General features: G+C 42.3%; 2 protein-coding genes and 1 long non-coding RNA gene across 6 annotated transcripts in view; 1 reads left to right on the plus strand and 2 right to left on the minus strand.

The window, feature by feature from the left end:
• ano8b (anoctamin 8b) overlaps positions 1-9,615 on the minus strand; it is a 28,523-nt gene extending 18,908 nt beyond the window's left edge. For both annotated transcript variants that reach the window (XM_068318753.1, XM_068318752.1), the window contains exon 1: positions 9,456-9,615. In XM_068318753.1, the coding sequence (XP_068174854.1) occupies positions 9,456-9,615 (160 nt within the window). The remainder of the gene's footprint in view (positions 1-9,455) is intronic.
• Positions 9,544-23,572, plus strand: gtpbp3 (GTP binding protein 3, mitochondrial). Of its 3 annotated transcripts, none has more exons than XM_068318756.1 (11): positions 9,544-9,666; positions 12,152-12,420; positions 12,744-12,830; positions 14,527-14,609; positions 14,805-14,924; positions 17,164-17,236; positions 18,208-18,351; positions 19,405-19,570; positions 21,630-21,760; positions 22,023-22,209; positions 22,444-23,572. In XM_068318756.1, exons 1-11 carry the CDS (start codon positions 9,614-9,616, stop codon positions 22,673-22,675), a joined length of 1,545 nt encoding a protein of 514 aa, XP_068174857.1. In that variant the 5' UTR covers positions 9,544-9,613; the 3' UTR covers positions 22,676-23,572. The 3 variants fall into 3 exon arrangements, with proteins under 3 accessions (XP_068174857.1, XP_068174855.1, XP_068174856.1); XM_068318754.1 differs by lacking the exon at positions 9,544-9,666 and adding an exon at positions 11,544-11,840 and having other exon boundaries at positions 12,149-12,420; XM_068318755.1 differs by lacking the exon at positions 9,544-9,666 and adding an exon at positions 11,544-11,840.
• On the minus strand, positions 14,483-15,112 carry LOC137598522 (uncharacterized). Its single transcript, XR_011036693.1, has 3 exons — positions 15,055-15,112; positions 14,823-14,949; positions 14,483-14,594 (listed from the first exon to the last, which is right to left on the minus strand). It is a non-coding gene; the product is annotated as an uncharacterized lncRNA (long non-coding RNA).
• Positions 23,573-24,156: the final 584 nt, after the last annotated feature.

A 24,156-nucleotide genomic window follows, 5' to 3' on the forward strand; every position in this document is an offset into this window, starting at 1 on the left:
TTATAGAGTTGATGATTTATTCATTTTCAGTAAAGGAGAGTTAAACCCACAACCCACATTAAACGTTATCTGTCCTGACAATCCACTTTAATTCAAAAAAAGCCTCATCTAAAATCAAATTGCCCTATCGAGAAATTTTCAAAAGAGTTTGAGATCAGGAAATCACCCAGATGTAAGAGCCGAAAACCAACTTGTAACCATGGAAATGAAACAAACAAACAAACAAAAAAAGACATGTTCATCTTTGAATCACCACCGGTGCGGCTGCGGTATTTTGATGGCGTAAGCAAAAATTGATGTTGTACAGTTTCATTCCCTCCTCCTCCTCACTTTGGACGATGAAGACTGAAGGTCTGACGGCCGATGCGGACCGAGGTCAGCTAACAGTTTACATCGAGACAGGCAGGAAACACTCCCACTGTCACAGCTGCTGAGTGTTTAAATAAATGGCCCTATTATGATGATCATATCAGCCAGTGGGACAGAGAGTCTAATCAGGTTTGAATACCCGGCAATTTCCTTGATTAGCATCATCTCCTTCTCTGACTCCACGTCGCCGTCCTCTACAGACGACTCCACGCTCGGCCACAATGGACTGCAACGCAACACCGCTGGCAAACATTGTCTTTTCAAACCTGTTTTTATTCAAACACACAAAATACAGACTTGAAATCAAGCTGCTTGAAATTTCTGAGATGAACCAAATCAGCCTCATCACACATTTCCAGTGATGAAGTCTGCAGACATTTGTACACCAAATGGACGAAACATCCCAATTCCATCCTGGACATCTCTTCTCTACTAAGCGCCGTGTTTTCAATGATTCAATGAGAGGCACCTCCATTTCTTCCCGCGTCGTTTCACATGAGTTCACCTCCGTTCTGCCCCTTCGGCAGAATGTTCTTTCTCTCAGCTCTCCTGCTTTTGCTCTCTCTCAGGCAGTTACAAGGAGTATTTGTCACCATCGTGTACCTGGAGACCCTCAGGGAGACGTCCTCAAAGAAGACAGGTGGGTGAACAAAAAAAACAGAAAAAAACAGTTCTACTAATATCACCAGCATTACCTAAAATACTCCTGATTGCACGATAAATTGAAAATTTAGATGAACAAAGGTGCGTTAAAACAATCAACACGGCTCCATGTCATCTGTGCTATGAACTTTGAAAAGAAGCCTGTAATCAAAACTGTTTTCCCGTGAGTTTCGTTTGTGCATTGTAATCAAGTCCGCAGCTTTTTTAACAAATACAGCTGACATAATCACAACTTCGCATGTAACCCAATTACAACAGTGTCAGTACTACACAACCAACTAAAACTAAGTTTATACTAATTTAAATTAGAACCGTAACAGACAGCCAGGCAAGACAACAACCACAGAAATAAGGTTTTTACCTTCTGATGCACTTTGAGCTTAATGCTAACATCCTCACAATCACCATGTCCACATAAAGATGTTTAGCGGGTATGCTTGTTATGTTTGTCATCTTAATTTAGAGGGTTAGCATCCTAACATTTAGTCTTAATCTTTTTTCCACAGCTGCCCCTTTGTGACACACGGTGGACGTCAGAGCGGTGGTTCCTGATTTGCAGGCGGAGGTGATATTAAAAGGGACTCGTCCTTGGCTTTGAAAAAACAATGGTTATGTGTGACACTGAAGCCACCAGTGGCTGTGGGCCAAAACAAGGGCAAGACAAACGCACGTAAGGAGACAAGACAGTGGAGGTATCACTATTCTCTATACCCTGATTTTTCTCTTTTCCATCCATGTTTGTCTCTGCTTCTCATTAAACTTTAGGTTAAAGATGTGAGGTATAAAGAATAAATGAAGAAAAGGTTACCATCCACTGTTCAGTCAGGTCCAAATCATGAACATAAGTGAGTTCAAACTCTTTCAAGTCCTGTCACTGCAGACCAGTCCTTCAGACGGCCACCGACTGCTGATCTGCCCGGCTGAATGCAGCTTTGTCAAAGCAGTGGTTATGAAAGCGAGGAGTGATGATGAGTATGGCCGAGTGAATATGGCCTTTGTGTGGAAAACAGACCTCGTTGTTGAGTCGTGCCAAAGTCGGGGTACAGTGTTCTGATTGACCCACAGACCAACAGAAAAGAAAAGCTCTGTGGCATTTTTTAAACATAACAGGTTGGATGTTTCAATACAGTGTGCGGAAAAAAAAATGAAGATGGCCTCGATAAATAAAATATACTCACCGGTTGTTCTGGTAATTCCTAACATACATACCTAATTTATTTACTTACATTATCACTTTATTTTTCTGAAAATATCTTTTTAGTCAACAAGACCAAAAAGAAACAGCTTTGACTTCCCAGCTGGATATCTCCACCATAAAAACTGGACATGGGCACAGCGTCCTACCCGACACAATGGGTTCCAGGATGTCTGCTCACAAAGACCTATTCTTCATCCTCACCCTTTATTTTTATTCATCTTGAATTCATCTTGAATTCATCTTGAATTCATCTCATCTCACGTGACGTGAGATGAGATGAAAAAACGAGTCTTCCTCTGTCATTATTCCTTCATGTTTCCTTCAGAAAGCAAGGCTATCTGTTACCCACATTTAGTCTCTGAGGTTAAGTTAAAACTAACCTGCTGTTGGCGAAAGCTTCTGCTGGAATGCACAAGTTCACTATCGTTAGTCTCAACTAAATTTCAGCAAGAAAGCATAAATCAAATAAACCCTCTTATGTCAATATTAATTTAAGGAGACAGTTTCACCTCACACAGCGAGGCATGCTGCCTTACAAGTTTATTCATTTAGACACAAGAGTTTTGTCTTCTTCAAATGGAGGAAGAGGATCGTATGGAAGAAACGACTCAGACTCAAAGAAAACAGACGGATGAATTTTTAATAAGCCTAAACAAAAGGGCATTAGAGCCTCATGAAGGCCTTTTACTGTATATCTTACTGATCTATGTCTAATCTTAAGTCTAGTAAACCTTTCATGACCTTTTAGCAAAGCATTCATCTAAAGATGAGTGGAATCGGTTTCGGTCAGGGACTCAAGGTCATTTATAATTATTTTCCTTATAACAATTAGCCACACAGGCGTTTAATTCTAGCAAGGGCAGATGGGTATTTCTGCAGACATTGGGCAACATTCTATGGGAAATGAGGATAATAAAGGGATGAATTCATGATGCTGCAGCAGTGGATCAATCCCTCTGATGAATGTGGACTAACCATGGAAGGATATTCTATCCCGGACAGCCAAGATGGGAGGAAGTCAGATCAATATCCAGAGGAACCACTGATTATTGTTCATTAGTGCAAAATTCTACCTCCATTTCCTGCTCAATGACAAGAGGAAGAAGAAGAAGAAAAAGACATTGTTAACGGTTTAGTCAGCTTTGATTTTTTTCTTTTTCCACTCAAATAGAAAGTGGAGGATGATGTTTGCAACATTTCAACCAGATTCATTGGCTGATTTTTTATTCTACACGGAACGTTTTAGCAAGATTAGCAAATGTAAATATAAAAATTGTCTTAGAATACTGGAAATTTCACCACATCCAAAAAAAAATCCCCCTTCCTACTTCTGCTTAAGTTGCCTTGGTCTTCTGTCACTCCTTTCATGTATGTAATGAAGACATATGGGAGGGGAATAGGTTTCAGCTGAATTTCAACTGCAGCTGTTTCATTAGTGTACACTGACTGGAGTCTTTTAAATTTGCTGTATTTCTATTTATTTTCAGAGATGAAGCAATGGAGGATATTGAAAGAGCTCCACACGAACAAATGGCTGCTGACTCCTTCACCTTAGCAAACACCGGTCAGGAGAAAAGGGAAAGGTTGCAGGTATTTCCCTCTCAAATGCAAATACGGATGTTGCAGCAGTGCAAACATGGTTTATTTTCCTTGACGGCTAACTTCTCCAAGCATCAGCAGCTGCAGAGAAAGACACAATCCCAATGCTCTGACCGTACAACATATCGGATATGCAATGTAGTCATCCAAATCAACAAGATGGTGCCGATGACACATGCAATTTTAAGTTCTGTTGTATATGCTGATGTGGCACAAATAGCAATCTGAAAAAAACAAACAGCAGAAAACAGAAAAACAAGGGAGAAAAGCAGTGGAGCTATATGAGAAGGAAGCTGAAAACAACAGACTGTGCTTTACTGTTGCCCACTTTCATCAATCAACACTGTCAGTGTGCAAATATATGAGCTGGAACAGAGCGTTCCCCCTCACTTAAAGAAGAGCCTTTCATTGCACTCAAGTTCTTATTGGAAGAGGAGTAAAGGAAATAGAGATATAATGACAAAAAGGAGAGGAAGCTACCTAAACACACATGACTGAATCCGTTCAGACTCCAACAGCACAGCCAGACAATGACACATGTAGTCTTAGGCTTTGATATTAATATTTGAATTATAAAAAATTGGTTATGATCAGTATCATACGAAAACAACAAGAAATAATAAACGACGATCCTAGAGTTACCACAGAGCTTTCAAATGCATACACAAACGTAGAGCTCCCCACTGTGTGGCCGTCAGAGCTGCTTCAAGTTCAACATTAGTCACTATTTAATTGTATGTTACAGACACAGCAAGCAGTTGTTTTCAATTAAAAGAATCTAATAAAAAAAACATCACTACCTGCCCGGCAACACAATGAGACACAATCGCCGATTGGTTGATAATCATAGTTGAACATTTAACGGCTTCTGAGAAAGGATATTTCAACCAGGATTCAAAATACTACATATTACACTTTTTTCTACTGCCCTCTTTTTCCTTACAGGTTTAATTTAAGAAAATAGACATTTTTGTACATCAAAATCATTTCAACTAATTTTTTTTTCAAATAAAATGTAAAAAAAAAAGAAAATAAAATACAGTTGAGTAATATTATGACTCAGAGGTGGTTTAAGGAGAACTAACTCAGAAGAAATAACATCATAGCTGAGTAAAAGATTTTGATTTTGGAAATTATGAAAAACGATGAACAAAAATAAGGACAAAATACCTCCTTTAACCAGGAGCAAGAGGAACTCTCTCAGGAGAACCCTCAACAGAACTCGTATCTGTCGTCTACAAATGCGGGCTCTACGCGAACGCATGAAGTAGCATCTCTAAACATTTCACTCTGCGATAGAGGGGTAGAGGTTGATCTTCTTCCATCCCACGTAATTACAGAACTACTAAGACGGAGCCTTGAGGGACAAATATATGAAACTGAAAGAGGAAATTGACAGAAGTCCTGAGCTAAGAGGTCATCAGAGGGAGTGACATTTCTTTAACGTTCCCTTCCTTCTCATTAGCTGGTTCTGTGCCAACAATGACATGGATAACACCTTCTAGCTCCATGTGTGATGTGTTACTCCTGAACATCCCTCGGGGGCCATCGAGTGAATAATGTGCGACAATCCCCTGTGACCAAAGCTAAAAACAGCTATCTTAGAAATTGTCAATGCCTTTCTCCTGGCTTTGCTTAGCAACGGGTAATAGAAAAGAGAAATCGAACCCAGGCTGAGCCGGCGCAGTCACAGAGGACGTAAGAAACGGTTTTGAAAAGGACTTTGATGCTACTTTTTTGTGGAAGGAATAACGGGTCACAAATGCATTGATGCTGCTTCGGGTTGAAGCTTAAACCCACAGACAAGGTTTCTGCAACATGTCACAGCTTCCACACGAGGCAGGACACCAGTGGCGTTATGTGCACTTGCATTAAGCTCTGAGTGTGCATTATCATTTGCAGCTTACAGTTTGATCGTCTCCTCGGCTATAGATGGAAAACTGTGAATTTCTTCAGCGCCTGAGAGGGGATTTAGGAGTTGATTGGCCTGAGGCGAAGAGGCATTATGGGTGATATGATTAAGCCATTAAAAAAAAAAAAAAAAATCAACAACTTGAAAATCTAGGGCGAGTGAATCACCGCTGGCGAGGCAGATGGTTTATCACAAATCAGAAAAAGTGTGTGTAACTGCCTCGAATGTAACCACATCTAATGGTTTTGTATGCAGAGTGAATGGAGAGCGCTTAGAGGGGTATGCGGCCCCTGAATGCATCTAATAATAAAAGGTGGAATAAGTATGAGATCATTGAGATTTGGAAAACTAAGCCATCAAGAATCAAGTAGCAAAAAGGGCATGGGGTATGTTCGGTAGGAGGTATGGTCACGTTTATTACTCACCAAACAAATACAGATTCACCTGAGCCTGCTGGCTTCAGTGGGATTAAGTTTATTTGAATTAAAAAAACACTCCCTTCAGTTCAAACAACCGCTGGTACCTCGAGACAACATCAGTCATCTTCCTGAGAAATGGCAGAAATCTGGCAAATAAGGACACATCGTCAATCATCGGCACCCGACAGCTCTGCAGGGAAAGAAATAAACAGATCCTCGAGGACACATCTGTTCAGCTTGCCTTTATCTTCTGGAAGAAAACTCCCCTTATATCGATTCTGATGGCTTTATTCAGGTTATCATGCCGTTGCCAACCCCCCTTCCATAAAAAATAATTTCAATCTAAATGCCAGACAGACAACAACTCATTTAAATTCATTTCTAGACGATGTGAAAACAGGGCAGATTGCTGTGGCACTAAAAAACATTTGTGACTCATTTTGGCTGAAACATTGAATTTTGTCTGTATTGGCACCAAAATCAACCCAAAGTAACGGATCGGTTCATCCCTCATCCTCAGGAGCAAGAGAAGAACATTTAACAAACAGCAACTTAGAAATAAACACCAGTAAAAAAACAAAAAAACAAAACTAGCAGAATATTTCTTAAACGTGTTTCTGTGTTTAGCATTATCTGAGCAGCTCCTACTTCACTATAATGATGTCAGCTTTAAAACCTGAATGTTTTATATCATTAAAGAGCTATAAATATTCATTCTTACCATAACAATCTGCTTAATTCTACTATAAAATGCCCGCCCCCATAAAGCACCACTGTGTGAGCTGTGGAAAATCAGGTGAGGTTCATAAAGCTGGGGCGTCACGTGTAGCAAGGTCACCTCGCATGGAGGCGACTTTCTTTGATTGCTAATGCAGCCGATGTGCCGCTCAGCACTTCCTCTGGAAAGAAGGAAAGAATAGATTGTATATAACATCTGTGAACCAATGAGAGGTATTATGTTTGGAGTCACTGGGCACAACACACGGCTGTCATTATATCATAGAGCATTACACTCATTAGCCCACTCATTTATGAAGCTGTGGGAGGAAGAATATCCAACTGCTCAATCTGTCTGCTGCTGTGAAGGCAGCTCTTCTTTTTGGGAGGTTTATCAGGAGGCATTTTCCTTCTCCATGCCGCCCTGCCTTACACTTCTGTATCTAAAAGCAACCTGTGTGACAGCGAACCTGAATAAATTTGTCTGGAGCTAAGCTATTCTGCAAGGAGGCGGCAAGAGGGCAAGAGGGACTGTGGATGATGGCAGGTCCCGGTTTAATGCATTTTTCCCTCATACATTTTGCAGAAAGTAAAGCACCGTGTATTAATGCCACAAAATCAGATCTCACCGCTGCCTCAGAAAATACCTTCACGATCAAATCAGAGCACCACAAGGGAAAAAAGTTTTCCGACTCAATACTTTTAAATTTCGTTTACCAGCTAAACCTGCAGATCTTTTATTAAAAGAGAAGGAATTGAAGCTACTTTCTGACGCAAATTGACTCGTGATAGTGTGACAAAAAATGGAATTCCTATTTTTTGAAATCTAAAGGTGGTAAGATTGCATTACAAATGTCATGAAGGACGTCCATGGTCTCATGAAATCCAGTGGTTGTCTGAACCACTTCTGAACCACCACTGTTTTTCTTAAGTGGCAAACCTGAAGGAGCTCCTTTTTCACCTCAGATTACTAAAAAAACATCTCATCATTTCTACATCCTCAAGTTTTGTGAGGAAAAAAAGTGAGGAGATTGAGTCGCACAAACTTTCTAGAATTTGAGCAAGAAGGAACACAAAGTGTACTTTTTTCCCTTCAGCATATCCTAACAAGAACCCTGCGTCTTTTACCGCTGCTCAGATTTAGCAACCACAAATTAGATGACCTGATTTCTACGACACAAAACTGAACAACTTCGGCCTCAGAGGGGACACAACCTAATTGGTGAGACTTTTGCATTGCTTTTTTTTTTTTTTTTTTAATGACGGGCACTTAATTAATCTTTGAAACACCAGTTTTCAGCATTTCAGCTACAGAGGGAAATGGGTGAGGGGATTAAAGTCATCGCAGTCTACTGTTGAAGGATTAGGAAAACGTGGTGGAGGAATGGAGACAATCAAGCAATCCAAGCCTCCAGTGAGGAAAATCCTCCCAGGCTGAGACCAAAAATCTCAGCTGGAGATTTGCTGCCATGCCGGCGGACTGACATTGACACGCGTGACGGTGGTTATGTGATATCATGGTAATCCCACTTAAAATCCCCCCCATGCCTGTTCTCACCCACGTTAGGTTGAAGTTCTACTGTCAATATTCCTAAACAAACAAAATGGATAGAACTGAAAACGCAGGTGTTCCTCATGTGTGTGGAAGTTTTTCATCCTCAACCGGGTGATAAATTGTCAATTCCACTAAATATCAATACATTATTATTAGCAAAGAGCAGATACCCTTCTCAGCAGAAGAGGCAAGGATCACCAGATTCCTTCATTCATTCTGCTGTTCTAGATGATGACTTCATATAAAACTAAACTCTGCTTCCAGGCTGGTCTGGCATTCGCCAGCAGTCCGCTCAGGTTACCTCCACCAAGTGTGGAAAGAAGCGCTTCTCTGTCCCAACCCACTGCATCACTGCAGCAGCACTAGCAGAGGGCAACACCGAGAAAGACCACCAGGCTCAGCAGCTGAGACTCTACCAAGGCTGATATTGTGGTTCGCTCCAAAAATAACCTCTCTTGCAATCCTTGCAGTGAGAAAAACCATGATGTGGTCTATTCAAATCCTCAGAGTAAACCAGGGGTATATTTGCTCTTCATAGCCTTAGTTTTTTTTTTTTTTTTAAAAAGGTAAATAATATAATTCTACACACACTTTGGTTAAACAATGAACTGTTATTAACTGTTGGTTTAAAATGACAGAACATGCACCAACAGAATGGAGCAGAATCAGGTTGAATGAAAACAGACATCAAGTTATTGCCCATATGACTACTGGAAAGTGCTTTTGTAAACACAAGAGGGAGGCTGCAGTCACGGCCAGTAAGGTCAAACCCAAACACCAGAACGCAGCCCAGCTGGCCTTATTCCTGAAGAGAGGAGCGGACCAGGAGGCGCTGCTGCGCGTCTCCACAATGCGCGTCAAAGGAATTATTCACGGCTCTGTAGCCTCGTCGGGTGATTTCGGTGCGCCCTCGTGGAAACAAAAGGACGGTGCCGTTGGATGCATCATGACGCGGTGCACGTCTCGCCCCCCCCCACCCCCCACATCGCGTTCACCTGCGTCCCCTTCCGTCCGTTGACTCACCCAGAACACCGGAGGAGGCTTGCGGCGGGGCAGCGCCCGGCTCCGGCCTCTCCGCGTCGCCCTGCGGCGCTCGGTGTCGGTGCCGGGAGCTCTCGCCGCTGTCGCAGGTGGCGGTCGCGCCAGACGCGCCAGACGCGCCCGCAGTCCCCGCGTCGGGCATGCTCTCTATCAGCGAGGAGCGACTGAAGATGAAGATATTCTCCGGGAAATTGTGAGGTGGTGTTGCATCTCAGGGGGAAGGCAAAGCATGGGTGTAAGAGAGGCGAGCTGCGGGGAGGGGGGTGTCCGAGAGGTGGGTTAGATGAGTGTGAAAGTGAAGTGAAGGTTGTCGGTGAGGTGGAGGATCATCCTGGTAGTATTCCGGAGCAGATGCGCGTCTGTATGAAGAGCGCTCCTCCGGTGACTGAGGAGGAGGGACAAAGAGAGGGGAGGGCGGGGGAGGGAGGGAGGATGGGTGGCACACGCACCATCACGCACACGCCTTGAAACCATTCAATAGTGTAGCCTGACAATTTGATCAATATTGTCCCTGACTGTCTGCAAGGAATTCCTCCATCGGGAAATTAATGCGAGTGGATAATGTTGCAACATTCATTTCAGGCACAGTAAACTTTTTGAATTTAGACTAAAAACCTTCATATTTTATGAGCATAATGAGTGTTTTTTGTGCTTGCCGTCCACTAAGAGTAATGTGATGTTTGTCTCCCTACAGCGACCTCTGTCAGCAGGCAGTTTAAACCGGGGCCAGAAATAGAAGCTACTATATTAAGGCAAAACTCATTGAAAAAAAAAAAAGGTCACCTGATAACATTACTAATGTGATCACCCTAACGCTGCTATGTATTTTTATCTTTCATGCATTTAAGGCATACTATTGGAAGCAATAGCACTCAATGCAGAGTATATAAGGTGTATTACTTTTTCAGAAGTCCAGAAATTAATTTCCTCAAAGTTTCCAAGAAAAATAGATAATTGATTTTGACAATTTAATCTGCGCTAGACTGCAAAAGTATGTTTGAGATATTATACTTAGTATTTTCAACACCATCATAATTTTCATCGCAATCACAATTTTCAGTGGCAATTCTTTTCATCTCACACAGACATGCCACCATGCACACTTTGTATGTGGACCCATTGTAAACATGTCTGCTTATTCTGTTCATCACTGTGCTATCCCCATCAAAAACTACAAGCACAACTTGAAAGTGTGCTAAGCAAACTATAGAGTGTGTTTAATTTGTACATGCCAAGCAGGATAATTACACTCAGGCTTTCAACACTGGTTGAGCAGGCTCAGTCAGAACATCCTCTTATAAATTATACTGCATGATCATGTCACACCACAGGAGCAGATGTTAACTGCATGATGTGTGTGTGAGAGAGAGTTGTGCAGGTGTGTGAGGTTGGTGGCAATAATTTGTATGGCATGAGGATTTTGTGTTCATTGATTAGATCTACGGCCTTTTTAACATCTGTTTGAGCAAATAAGACAAAAATATTTGTGTACTGATAATGCCCAACAGCTGCAAGGTGGTAGCTGTCATGCTTGAGATAAATTACTGAGATCCTTGGTTAAAGATTGCCTTCTGGCCCTCAGGCCATGACTCCTTGACAAGTGCACAATTTGTCTCTTTGGCCATCCCTCTTATGTGCTGTGCTTCACTGTAGAGACACAGTGAAGCACAGCACTGTGTCTGTGAGTCTTCCCCCCGCAAGATTTACAGCCCCGCGTCTTTATTAAGCAGAAATTCTGCTTACTCACCACTCTCTGGGCTGACAGCTGGAGGGTGCTGCAGTGGGGCACTCGTGCACGTGCACGTGCACGCACACACACACACACACAAATCTAATAAAAAGGTATTTTACTTAGTATTAAAAGGAGTCGTCCATGTGAATTGACGCTCTGCATCGAAATACATGTAGCTACACGGACCAAAATAAAAGACGCACAGTGGGCGGGCTCAATTATGATTCAACGGGCTTGAACAAATAGGAGAGTAGAACGTCTCGCCCACCGACCAATCAGAATCAGCAGAGGGAGCGCCGGCGTCACTGTTGAAAATATGTGCTTCAAGGAAGAGGTGTCAGCGGCATGAGTTTGACGAAGATGCTTTCACAGACTGTTTAAACGGTCACATTACGATTTTATTAATTTACTAATGAGCTTTATATTCACGGTATCTCCACGTAAACTTAGTTGTAAATGAGGAAGCAGTGATTTTTTTTTTTGCCAAGGACAGTCAGTTGTGTAATGGTCTGATGTGTAGAACATCAGCTAGAACATTAAGTTTAATGGTCTTCTGTCTTCTGTGGGTAAATAAAGATGCAGTCATCAATTCGTCTCGGACTATGGAGAGCTGCTGTCCACTCACTTAAGACAAGGTTTGTTTCCATATTTCATATTCGAGCTCTGATCTCGGAAAGTAATGCTGCTTCAATCAGTTTTCCATAGTATTTTTATTCCAGGCACATATTCAGCTGGTAATCGCTTACACACACACACACACACACACACACACACACACACACACACACACACACACACACACAAAATCCCTTTCCAACAATATGTATGCTGTGTATATGAAGATATAATAATAATAATAGTAATAGTAATAATAACAATATAATAATAATAATGTGACTATTTGACTCAATTGAAGTGTGTCTTCATATTTTCCTATCTCAAGCAGACGACCATTACCCTGCAGATTCCGAAGCGTCCACGATGGAGCCCCAGCAGGCCTGGCTGATGCTGAGTCCATCTTTGCTCTGTCGTCTGGTCATGGCAGGTGTGGAGTGGCAGTGGTCCGAGCCAGTGGTCCAGCATCATCTGCAGTTCTGAGGTCTATGGTTGGGCTCACAAGCAGCCTCCCCGCTCCACGCACAGCCCTGTTACGCAGTATCACCGACCCCCAATCCAAAGAGGTGCTGGACCGAGGGCTTGTCTTGTGGTTTCCAGGTCTGTTCTCTTTCATAGAAATACGAATGAATATTTTATTTTATTTACTTAATCCTAATTTGATTTGTACTGTGTAGACTTGTAGAAATGTTTACTAATACTTCCCTTATCCCACCAGTGGGCTTATCAACAAAAGAAAAGATGAGAAATAATTAAATAACTAATGCCAGTACAGTTGAGGTTTTATTTCAGTTGATTTCATTTTAAGATGTGTGTTATGTGAGATAGTTCTGTGGAGAGAGAAAACATAAAAGTAAAATTAAAAACACTCAGGATGATTTTGTTCCCCGTGAAAATTGAACTGGCTTGCTGTTGTCTCTCAGCTCCTCACAGTTTCACAGGAGAGGACTGTGTGGAGTTCCACATCCACGGTGGTCCTGCTGTGATCAGTGCCGTTTTACAGGCTCTAGGTAACACACCGATGTCATTCTATACATTTCACACTTATATCATGTAATGCTTACATTTCTTTTTTTTACGATCCGTAAAATATTCTTTTTGACAAGTGTTTACATCTTACTCGAATGGCAGCACCCTCTAGAAAAGTGATGGAATCACCGTCATCCTCCTGAAAATGACTTCATTATAATCAAACCCGCATCCCAACAATGGGAATGATGTGAAAGATCTCATTGAGCACCTGATCACGTACTGTTGAGGTAGTGATTGTGTCATCACTGGTCAATTACCTGACCCACAGTCCCTTATCATAAAAGAGTGGGGGACGTAGCTTGTTTTCTTCAAGCAGTCGTCTTTGTATGTGTAGTTTAATAGTCACCAGACAACCAACGTTAACTCTCGCACAAATGCAGATTTGTTGTTCTTCACTATAGATGCTTTTAGTCCAATCATCCATTTCTTCTCCATGTCCAACTCTAAGCTTCTCTTCTACTGTTTAGGTGTCAGTGCTGCTTTTCCTTTGTCTTTTCTGTTTGAAAATCCATTTCATTCTGCTGATTTGTTTCTCAAATCTTGACTAGTGTTTCCACCAAGTTTTTATTCATTTGTTTTGTTGTACCTTTTCTATTTTCTATTCTGATGTCATTTTGTTTTTACCCGCACCCCATTTTAGACACAATTGAATGGGAAACCACTAACATCTGTTGCCACACTCCAGACTGCCTTCTTGAATTAGTTTTATAATCTTTTCCATTATTTTAATGACAGCTCTCTTATTGGGAGCACTTTTCTTGCAATTAGGCCAGTCCAACAGCTTGATATCCTCTACAGCCACTGTCTTTAAACTGCAGTCTAATTTGCCTATGCTGACTATGCAAGTATTTGTTTTGGAAATGAAATTATTTAATTTTTCTCTTCAATATGGAGTGATTCCATACTTCTTCCTCTGCCTCATCTGCTTCATCTGAAAAAATATACCATTAATTCAAATGGCACAATTGTATTGTTTGAGGTATCTGTCATAAAGCCAGAATGCTCATCTATAAAGCAAAAACGGTTTTATGTCCTTTCTGTGGTTTGAAAGTGACCTATACAGTAATATCATTCTGTACAACCTCTAAATGCGAAGATTCCATGTGTTGTTCTTTACTGCAGTTCTCCGTTATGCCCTCTAGAGGGCAGTGCCGTATAATCAGAACTGCGCATTATAGCAAGCTACAAATTCATTGAAGATTAATCGCCGATCAGATATTGTTGTATTGAGTTTACAGTGTTGAACATGACATTGTTGTATAATAAATACTATTTAAACAACCAAAACAAATGTTTTAATAATGTGAGATTACAACCGGTCATTAGAAGAACAGGTGAATAATTCGCTCTAATTGATGGGTCATGATTTCATACACATGGTTTCAGACTCATTCTGGTCTCCTCTTGATGAGGGTTGAAAATGTGTGAAAATAATTATCCTGAACAGTTTTGCACGTTTTATTTCCAGTTGTACCACGAGTGACACCTTGACCTTGTGTTCTACCCTTCCCTGTGTGTGTGTGTGTGTGTGTGTGTGTGTGTGTGTGTGTGTGTGTGTGTGTGTGTGTGTGTGTGTGTGCGCGCGTCGGTTTGTTTGCGTCGGTGTTGATGGTTTACAAGATGCATGTGCGCTTTGTGCCTGACTGATGTCTGCTCACTGCGTTTGTTGCACAGGAAGCGTGCCTGGCATGAGGCCCGCTGAAGCTGGAGAGTTCACGCGGCGAGCCTTTCAAGCAGGGAAACTGGGATTGACAGAGGTAAATAGAAAAGAGTGGAAAAAATTAATGAGATTAGCAAATTTCTCCATTTAGATATTTTACTTTTGTCTTTTGCATTCAAACGTTTTTACATAAATAAAGATGATCAATTTGTGATTTAAAAAAACCCAAAAAAAACAGCAGGGTGAAAACCTTAACATAACAAACTGATCCTAATCTTAACAATCCTTGAAGGTGGAGGGGCTCGCAGACCTGATCCACGCTGAGACGGAAGCTCAGAGGAGACAGGCCCTCAGGCAGATGTCAGGAGAGCTGGGGCGCCTCTACCAGGACTGGACCCACAGACTGAAAGTGGTAGGTCCACAGCCTGAGTTGAAAACTTATTGGAAAAATTTAAATGAATTCTTGTACATTCTAGAAATGTGTATCACCTGGTCGACAAAGCCGCAGGTGAACAGAGTGCGGATAGTAAATTCCTACTTACCCCCTCCCCTTTGCTGCATATGCCCCTGGAGGAGGATCGCTCCGTGTTCGTGTCGGACATTTCCCTGGAAACAATGTTTTGGAAAGTACCTGTACTGTGCTGCAGGTCAGGCCTAGGAAGTGTCACATTCACACAGTGTTGTTTTATTTTTGTTTCCCATCTCCACAGATGCTTTTGCAGCTTACCCTCCATGATTAAGTTCACGAGATGCCTTCCTGTTTTCATGTTGCTGCAGCGTGTACTGTAAATGTTTTTCTATTCAGTACCGAGAATTAGGAGGTTTTGGAACATGTTGATAATTAGTGAAACCCATCCTGGCTTAAAGACAAGTTTAATTTTTTTTTTTTCTTGCAGGGATGTTAACGGAGGAAAAATTCCTATAAAATGCAATAAACCAAAATTTGCACACTCAGATTAAAATAGGTTATGGTGTCAATAACACATAACAATTACAATCTAACAAAATAAGCTATGTGGAATTGATCCTAATTGCATAGATCGCAGGTCTTCTTTTAAAGGTTTTAAAGGTCAATCACAATCTCTGATCACAGAGCTGTTGATGTCGTGCCAGATTAAAATCACAACTTTCTTAATGTATGAATGCTGTCCTCCTGTTCATTATGTAGTATCTGGCGCTGTGACTTCAGTTTTCCAAGCTTTTGGAAGTTTGATCTGGTCTTGTTTTGGCTCCAGATCTGATGCCGCTGAGAGACACCACTGAGCTGTTGATTTCTTTCCTGAGGAAAACCACTAATAAGCATTCAAGGACATATCACAGCTGGTTTTTATTTTGACTTTCCAAGAACAATAATTGTTAAAATAATATCTCCAGCATTGCACCCTATCGTGCTGTAGCCGCTCTGGTGGGTTTTGTGTTTTTTCCTTCCTTCTTTCCTTCAGTACATCTGGCTTTCATGTTGGGTTGGATGGATTAAAACACAGCAGCTGCATGTTTGCCTTTAAGACAGGCAGACAATACAGACATTGATGTATTCTCTGCTGCAGCACGGCGTTTCTTATCTGCACTGCATCCTGTGTAGCATACCGTACACATGAACAAGGGTCAGAAAGTGTACTCAGTCTCGAAGGTGAGATAAATCAGATTGGGGGGAAGAGCAGAGTGCACTGGGCATATGGGAAAACGGTTGCCGTAAGACCGGAAATGAAAGGAACGTGTGATGAGTGTGACATGAAATAAAGGTTGCAGTGATGATTGTAAGTTTATTTAATCACTCCTGTATGAAAGAATGACATGAGTTGAAACTGAAAACAGATTCCCAGTTCTTCTTCCACGTCAGTTCAGAGCAGAAGGTCACTGACCGCAGATGAACATCCAGACCTGATGGACGCCATCAGCCCCTCCTTTGCTGCGATCTGTTTTGATGAGCACAGAGCGCTGATCTTTCTGTTTACTGGCGCCGGTTCCGACCGGCTGCTCCAGGAGGTCTCCCTTGAGAAAGCGTTCAGCTTCTTGTTGACCGCTCACTCAGTGTATTTCCTGGAGGCATTTTAAATATGACATTATTTCTGACACCGATACCTGGGAATCCAGTTTATCAGAAGTGAACTGTCTGTATGTTAGGGGTCAAACCATCACTGAGCTTCAAAACAATGCCCTTTTCTACCCTCCAGTTTCCCAGTTTCGTGAATGGGTTGCATGGATCAGGGGATTGTGATGCTTCCTGTATTTGTGCAGTCACACTACCATTGTGTTTCTGCCTGGTGTCAATCATCACACTGAACGTCTGGTGGTGGACGACTCGTGGTTTTCCTCTCTTTTGCTTCAAATTTGAGCCTCAAATTGATGTTTATTTTGGAGGGCATCAACTCGTCTGAGAGTATTTTCCGCTCTATAAGGCACCCTGGACTATAACGCACACCTTCGATGAATGGCATATTCTAAAACCTTTTCACATATAAGGCGCACTGGATTATAAGGTCCATCAGATTATAAAGCACGCACTCAATGAATGGCCTATTTCAAAACTTTTTTTCATGTATAAGGTACACTGTCAGTTTTTGAGAAAATTATGGGCTTTTAGGTGCGCCTTATAGTGCAGAAAATACTTTAATTTTAGCCTGTCCCCCCTCCCGTTTGATGCGTTGCAGTGTCTGGCTCACGTCGAGGCCTTCATAGACTTCAGCGAAGATGAGCTCATTGAAGATGGGGTCTTGGACCAAGGTACGTATGAACTTTGTTGCTTGTGTCGTGTCGTCCCTCGGGCTTTCAGGGCGGGGGCTGGGGGGGGGGGTGTTTGATGGCGGGGGGGTCAGAGGGCTCTGCTTCTCTCTGAGGACTGAGGGGGTCCAGCCGCCTTTCCTGTTTGCATCTTCGACAGCTCATCATGTGTGTTTGAGAAGCTAAAGACATCCAACGGCTCAAAAGACAATTTCCTGTAGGAAGTGTGGAGAAAAGGGTGGGGAGGGGGTTGTGGGGGGGGGGGGTAGAGGCATTCGTGTTGCCTTCAAAGCCAACCTGCCGTGTCAGTCAAAAGAGTGAGGTTGTCAGCAGCACGGTACAGTCTTAACATTCTCCCCAGGTTTCCCATGCTCGTGTGTGTGTGTGCGTGTGTGTGTGTGTGTGTGGTTGGGTGGGTGCACACCTGCATGAAGGATGTTTCCTGTGAGTCTGCTGCCTGTTTGGCATCGGCGGGGCTCTTAGATGTTGTGAACCCTGGGAACGACTTTGTTTTGGTGGCACGGAATGTGGTAAATAATAGCCTCGGCTCTAAATATAGCAAATCTGCCATACATACTTTCCGTTGACGGCTGTAAACGTACCGTAAATAACATGTTTATCAGTTTAACATCTGAAGGGTTCTTATTTTTCTTTGTCAAAGTCAGATGAATTCATGCCAGTCAAGATTCTCAAAACGTTCAGATATTTATTCAAGAAAAATTATGTGCTGTTGGTATATTGAGTTGTCAAAACAATTTTTCCACCACATGCGGAAAGCGACTGATCCTTGACCCATTTTTCATCCAGACGAAGGGTGTCAGACATCGGAGGCCCGGCCTTCTTCCCTCAGAGGACAAAAATTCCTTTCACAAGGCAACGAAAGTGAAGTCAAACACAAAACCTTTGTCACGTCCTGTCCCTCCTCTCTATTTGTCTGCCTCTGTGCCCCCCCTCCCCTCCCAACCCTCCTACAGTGGATAGGTTGGTGTCTAATCTCCAGGCAGAGATAGAACGACATTTAAAGGATGAGAGGAGGGGTGAGCGCCTACGCAGCGGAGTCCAGGTGGTGATCGCAGGAGCCACCAATGCGGGAAAAAGCAGCCTCCTGAACACATTGTGTAAGAAGTCCTCAGTAACTCACCCCACACACACACACGCACACACACACACACACACACACACACACACACACACACACACACACACACACACACTCCGACACAAGCATGCACACACAGAAACGTGAAGGAGACTCCTATTAAAATATTTACATACCGTGTCAGCCGTGCTTTGGGAAGGAAAGACAGGAACTCACAGAATGTAGTGAAACGTGTCTTCATTTAAATCCACTCATAGAAACACACACTAACATTTTTTCCTGTGCAAGAGACAAACAGCAAAGATCCAACACTAAGGGTCCACTTCAAAATGGTCGTTGGATAAAAAGCTATAAGCTACTTGTGATACGGTTGTGTTTTTTTTACTGTTTCCAAGGTGTTTAGTTTCCATCTGATTTTGTAGGAATCCATTTTTTCTATGTGAAATTGTGGACATTTAAGATGATGTCTCCGATGTAATATGTACCATATAATAATAACCTCTTCGTGGTGCAAGAACATACTGTAATAATCACCACAAAACCCACTGGACAGTCGTTGTCCCATCGCTTGGTAGATATGAATTACAATATTTTAAATCATCTAAATGTCATTTCTTTTCTCTATATCAGCTACTTGTGTAAATGTTTTCGTCACCAAATGAAAACCCTTTTAGTTTTTACCGATGTAATGAAACCCTTTATCTTCATGGTGTAATGTTTTGCTCTACATGTGTTTAGGACATCATATCCGGAGATCATTAAGGATCGCTTTATGTAAACTACCCAGGGGAGTGGGGGCTCTCTTCACAGCTTCCTAACAGAATAATGAGTGATATGTCAAACTTCAGATTAGATCCTGTTATTGTTTCCTGCTGTCATTAGTCTTTTCTTCAACCCCCTCAGTCAGCAAAGACAAGCAGAAATGAGCTGGTATCTTTGTTATTGTGTGGTGGAGAGACTGTAAAATGAAATGAATAAGTGAAAATCGTGTTAGTCTGTATATGTTGTTGCTTGCTGTTGGTTTTTAAGCACAATATAGAGTACCGCCGACCTTTAATCCTGTTCTATCCAGGCCAAAGACCTGCAGCCATCGTGTCTCCCATTGCCGGCACCACCAGGGACGTGGTGGAGACGGCCCTGGACGTCGGTGGATTCCCCGTCCTCCTGAGCGACACGGCCGGCCTCAGAGACAGCCCAGACCTGGTGGAGAGGGAGGGGGTCCGCAGAGCTCGGGAAAGGTAGGGGGAAGGAAATTACATGATATCAAAAAGACAGTTACGATGGCGGGCAACCGTTTGTTTTGACTGGAAGTTTTGATGTTGTAGACCAAAAAATTGGAAGAGATGTACTCTGGTGCAGCAGCAGCCTAGAAGTTAAATCACATGTTAAATCACTGCTTCAGTCACTGGTTACAAGTGTGTAATGAAACTCAGAACAAATTAGCCAGGGGAACCAATGAAAAATGTTCCTGGAAACAAAGAAGGGAAGAAATAAGTCACTGACTTCCATCTGTACAACCGTTATATTTTTGTAATGTCTATGTAAACGCTAGAGTTTATATTACAGCAGAGCCCCAGTTAAAAATAAGCCAGACAAACACTCCCAGGAGGTTGCATAATGAAGAGCCTCCTTTCCTCGTTGTAAAGTATTTACCAATAAGACATTCTTCCTGCGTGGCGTTTAGAATGGACACATATGGCCATTGGCTGACAGCTGCTTCCGATGTTTAGAGTAGAACATTAAAGAATAGCAGTACTTGAAGCCCATCGTCATCATTCAGAACACTGGTGTGTGTGATGAAGCAGCTTTTACACACATGTACTTACATGACATGCTATATTACACAACAGGAAGAAAAAAATCAATTATCAGTGGATTGCGGGAAAGATAGGCAGCAGCGAATCAGCTCAAACAAAACCAAGCTTCAAATATATTTTAGATTTCACACACACACATACACACACACACACACACACACACACACACACAGACTCACTCACTGCAGGAAATGATTCAGTATTAGTCATTACAATCTTCCTGCCAGAAGTGACAAACGTAGGTATTGAATCATGCATACACATTGGGACGATAAATAAAGGTATTAAAACTGCCTGACAGTCTGGGATTGTTTTCTGAACGTCCAGATAAAAATATGACTGCAAAAAGAACATGTTGAGCCTAGACAGGCTGTAATTTCTCTGCTGTTTGTTTAAGTTATTTGGGCGACCTGGTGGCTCTGAAGGAAGGGTGGGCAGTTTATGTTCAATGGGGAACTTTGTGTGCAGGGAGCAGGTCAGAGACTCATGACCTGGGTCACTACAGGAAGGACGTGGTAAGTACAAGCATCCGCTGCTGCTGCCTCAGTGTGGGACCAGGGTGCGGGAGCGTGTTGAATATTTTCGAAGTGAATCCTCTTAAATATTTCTCCCATGATTTGCGTCGTTTGTGAGACAAATCATGATGGTAATGTTAACAGGACAGATGATTTGGGAAGAGGATTATGGCTTAAAAATTCTTACTTAAAATAATCAAACATAAAGACTTGATTTTTATTTTTTAAGTCAGGACAAAAAAAAAGAATTTGAATTTAAAGTTTATTCTTATATTTCAGATTTTTGTCAGATTCATGCATTATTTACACATTGTCCATTGAATGTACTATGAATGGCGTGCTGAAGTCAAACTGGATTCACTTCCATTGTACGTTTTTAAACATTATTGAGACACAGAACCCACTGCCTGCGTTCACTGACAGCAGTATCTGCTGTTTCACTTGTTAACATAAACCAATGTGGGGGTCGTCCCTCCCCACAAAGCTGCCTCTTCTGCCTCACTGATGCCACGTTCAAATAAGGTTTGCCAGTCCCCCCCACGGAAATACAAATTCAGATTTATCAGCAGACTTTTCATTGACATCAGAGTTGCATGAGAAGTCATGATCATCCTTCCCTCCCACACAATAAAAATGCAAAATCACTATAGTCACAAGATGTCTGAGACTTCACCAAAGAAAAAAAAAAAGAGACAGGTAGCAGGACAAGGCCCCCCAGGGGCAAATTAGGTTCCTGCCCCTCTGATTGCACCTCAGGATCCGTCTGTGACAGAATACAACAGACTTTCCATACAATTGTGAGCCTGTTGATTTTATTTCTAATCACTGTATAAAGAGCTTTGTGCACCACAGTTTATAATTTGACAGCTGATTGCTGGAAAGTGGATTTAAGAGTTAAAAACGATCCAAACATGTTTTGACTAAAGTGATCATATGAAGAGTTGAGACTCCTTTGGTTTTTCCAGAGTGGAGCAGGCAGATCTGACTCTGGTGGTTGTGGACTGTTCTCATCTCCCCACCGACGTTCAGGAAACTGCAGCCTTCCTTCAGGGACACCTCCGGAGCGTCCTTCCCCCCCAGGAGCAGACTGAGACCGGTATGACATCTGGGCCTCATCTGCCTCTGCTTCACTATATTGAAGCTGTATTTTAAATGGATATTAGATAAATAGATGTTCAAATAAATATGTACTGTACCGATGTTACACTTAGTCACGTCTTGCGCTTTGAAATGTCTAGGGAGTAATTCAAGTGCTACTTGACCCGTAGGAGAGTGCCGAGGCTGGACAAAGATGAGTGAAATAGGAATCAAGAGGAATCCGTCTCTGTACTTGAGGGTTTTTTTTTTTCTTACCACAGTATATCCAGCAGACAGGTTTCTCCTGGTGCTGAATAAAACAGACCTGTTGCCTCAGGAGCAGAAGCAGAAGCTGGATGTCGACCTGAGACAGTTCTCCGGCCTCCCTCCTGTTTGTCTGATCTCCTGCCAAACAACTGATGGACTGCATGATTTCCTCGCCGTTCTGCACAGCAGCGTCAAGAACCTGTGAGATGCTGTGATTTATAGTGTTTTGTTTTGTCAGATTACATCATAAATGAGTTACTGCTGCAGGATCTTTTCTGTAATTGTGATAATTAAAACGGGTGTTGCCAGTGTTAGAAATTTTATTTGAAAAATTAAAGATATAGGTGTATGACATGCATTAAAAATACAAAACAAAGTACAAAATAATGGCTGCTAATCACTCTGTATCATTCTGTTCTCCAACTTCCTTTCTAGGTGTGGCAATCCTCTGGCTGGTGCCCCCACCCTGACCCAGGCCCGCCACAGGGCCCACCTACAGCAGTGTGTTGTGGCCTTGGCTCAGTACCAGCAGTATAGAGACATTGACCTGGCGCTGGCAGCTGAGGGGGTTCGTTTGGCTCTCACGTGCCTGGGTCGGATCACTGGACGGGTTGGGGCAGAGGAGATCCTGGATATCATCTTCAAAGACTTCTGCATTGGAAAATAGTTGGATTTGTAAAAGCAAAAAACACCATGTCCATGCAGCTCGCCGCCGATTGGAGAGGAAGGCTGCATTCTTGTTTGGTCCCAGGGTGTCGGTAAAGCTGCAGCCTCGGCAGTGTGCCAGGCTTCAACGCACAGCAAGAGTAAAAAAGAATAAAATCATGTTCTTTTCTGATCCCTTTGCACTCAGGAGACAGTCTTTTATTCCGGTTGTGCTTTTTGAGACATTAAAATTTATTAGACAGCGGATGCCACCTTTGCTGACAAGTGTTTTTTTGCTTGCGGTTTTTTTTAAAACTACCTACAACTAATTTTTTGTATACCTTCAAGCAGAACAAAATTCTTTAAATTAGCAAAACTCTGTGATTAATCCAGGAAACGATTCCAGATATAAAATAAGAAGTCAGTAGAACGTCTATCTCCCCTTTAATTAAATGGCTTCTGTCCAGGTTTTCTCTATGGCAAAGAAAGTGGGTAAAAAAAGCCAGGGACTCTATTTATCTTAAACGAAATGGTTGTTTTCTGCACAGTCCTTCTAAGGACGAAGAAAGAAGAGAGCCATGTTGGAAGCAGTAATTGTGGGATGAGAAATTAGACGAGTGGCAGTATAAATATTCCCCTCCTGTTTTCGATTGTTTTTGTCCAACTGCAGAAAGAAACAGTCCGTAGCTGATGGAGGGAGGCGGGTTACCCATCACCCTTCTCTGCTCTGTGGGAACACGGGACATTTTCTGGAGGCAGTGCTGAGTCTTTTGTTCCCCTGTCAATCTGGCCTGGATCAAATATTTATGTTTCCTCGTTGAACTCCGAACACTTCTTCCCGAGTCGGTTTCGTCTCTCCCAGTCTCTGACGACATCTACCCTGTTCTCCACCAGCAAAACCGACAGTCTCCTTTTTGTCTCTCTGGACTCCGTCTCGGCTACCTGGCCTTTCCTCTTTCCATGCTGCTCTGCCAACCATTTTATTGTTGTTCATGTTCTCCCTCATTAATTACAAAGTAGGATATGTTTAAGCAAAAGGTACATTTTCCAAGTAGTGCTTTCCATGTTGTCTTTATTTGTTACACTTAATGGAAAAACGGGCATGTTTGATGACAGAAATTTCTTAATTTAATTAGGGTCAGGGTCACCTGAGGATGAATCCAAATGAGTTTCGGGTTCCTGTAGCCCCACCAGCCGGTCAAATGTGTTGACGATCATATTTAACTCGGAGCAGCCTTCTAGAGATTCTCACGGCTGTAAGATTCTGCTTTAAGTTTTCTGAAGTACAAACAATCAAACAAACAAAAGCTTTTGAGTATAACTCTGGATCCATTCCAACATTTAACATGTTCTTCTCTGCCAGACACACAACCATCCCACCAAGTTTCATGAAAATCTGTCAGGTAGATTTTGTGTAATCCCTCAAACGTTGGTGGTTGTGCCCCCACCTCAGAAGGCAAAGGGGGGGGGTGCACGCTACTGCTTCCACGGTTAAGACTTCTC

This window comes from Antennarius striatus, chromosome 7 (assembly GCF_040054535.1).
Source record: "Antennarius striatus isolate MH-2024 chromosome 7, ASM4005453v1, whole genome shotgun sequence".
NCBI lineage: Eukaryota > Metazoa > Chordata > Actinopteri > Lophiiformes > Antennariidae > Antennarius > Antennarius striatus.

Bases quoted from the DNA above. Each gene is read 5' to 3' on its own strand.
- gtpbp3 (XM_068318754.1), top strand. From the start codon at position 11,782: ATGCAGTCATCAATTCGTCTCGGACTATGGAGAGCTGCTGTCCACTCA. The intron at 12,421-12,743 runs GTCTGTTCTCTT...GTTGTCTCTCAG, and splicing joins GCTTGTCTTGTGGTTTCCAG to CTCCTCACAGTTTCACAGGA. The intron at 12,831-14,526 runs GTAACACACCGA...TTTGTTGCACAG, and splicing joins TGCCGTTTTACAGGCTCTAG to GAAGCGTGCCTGGCATGAGG.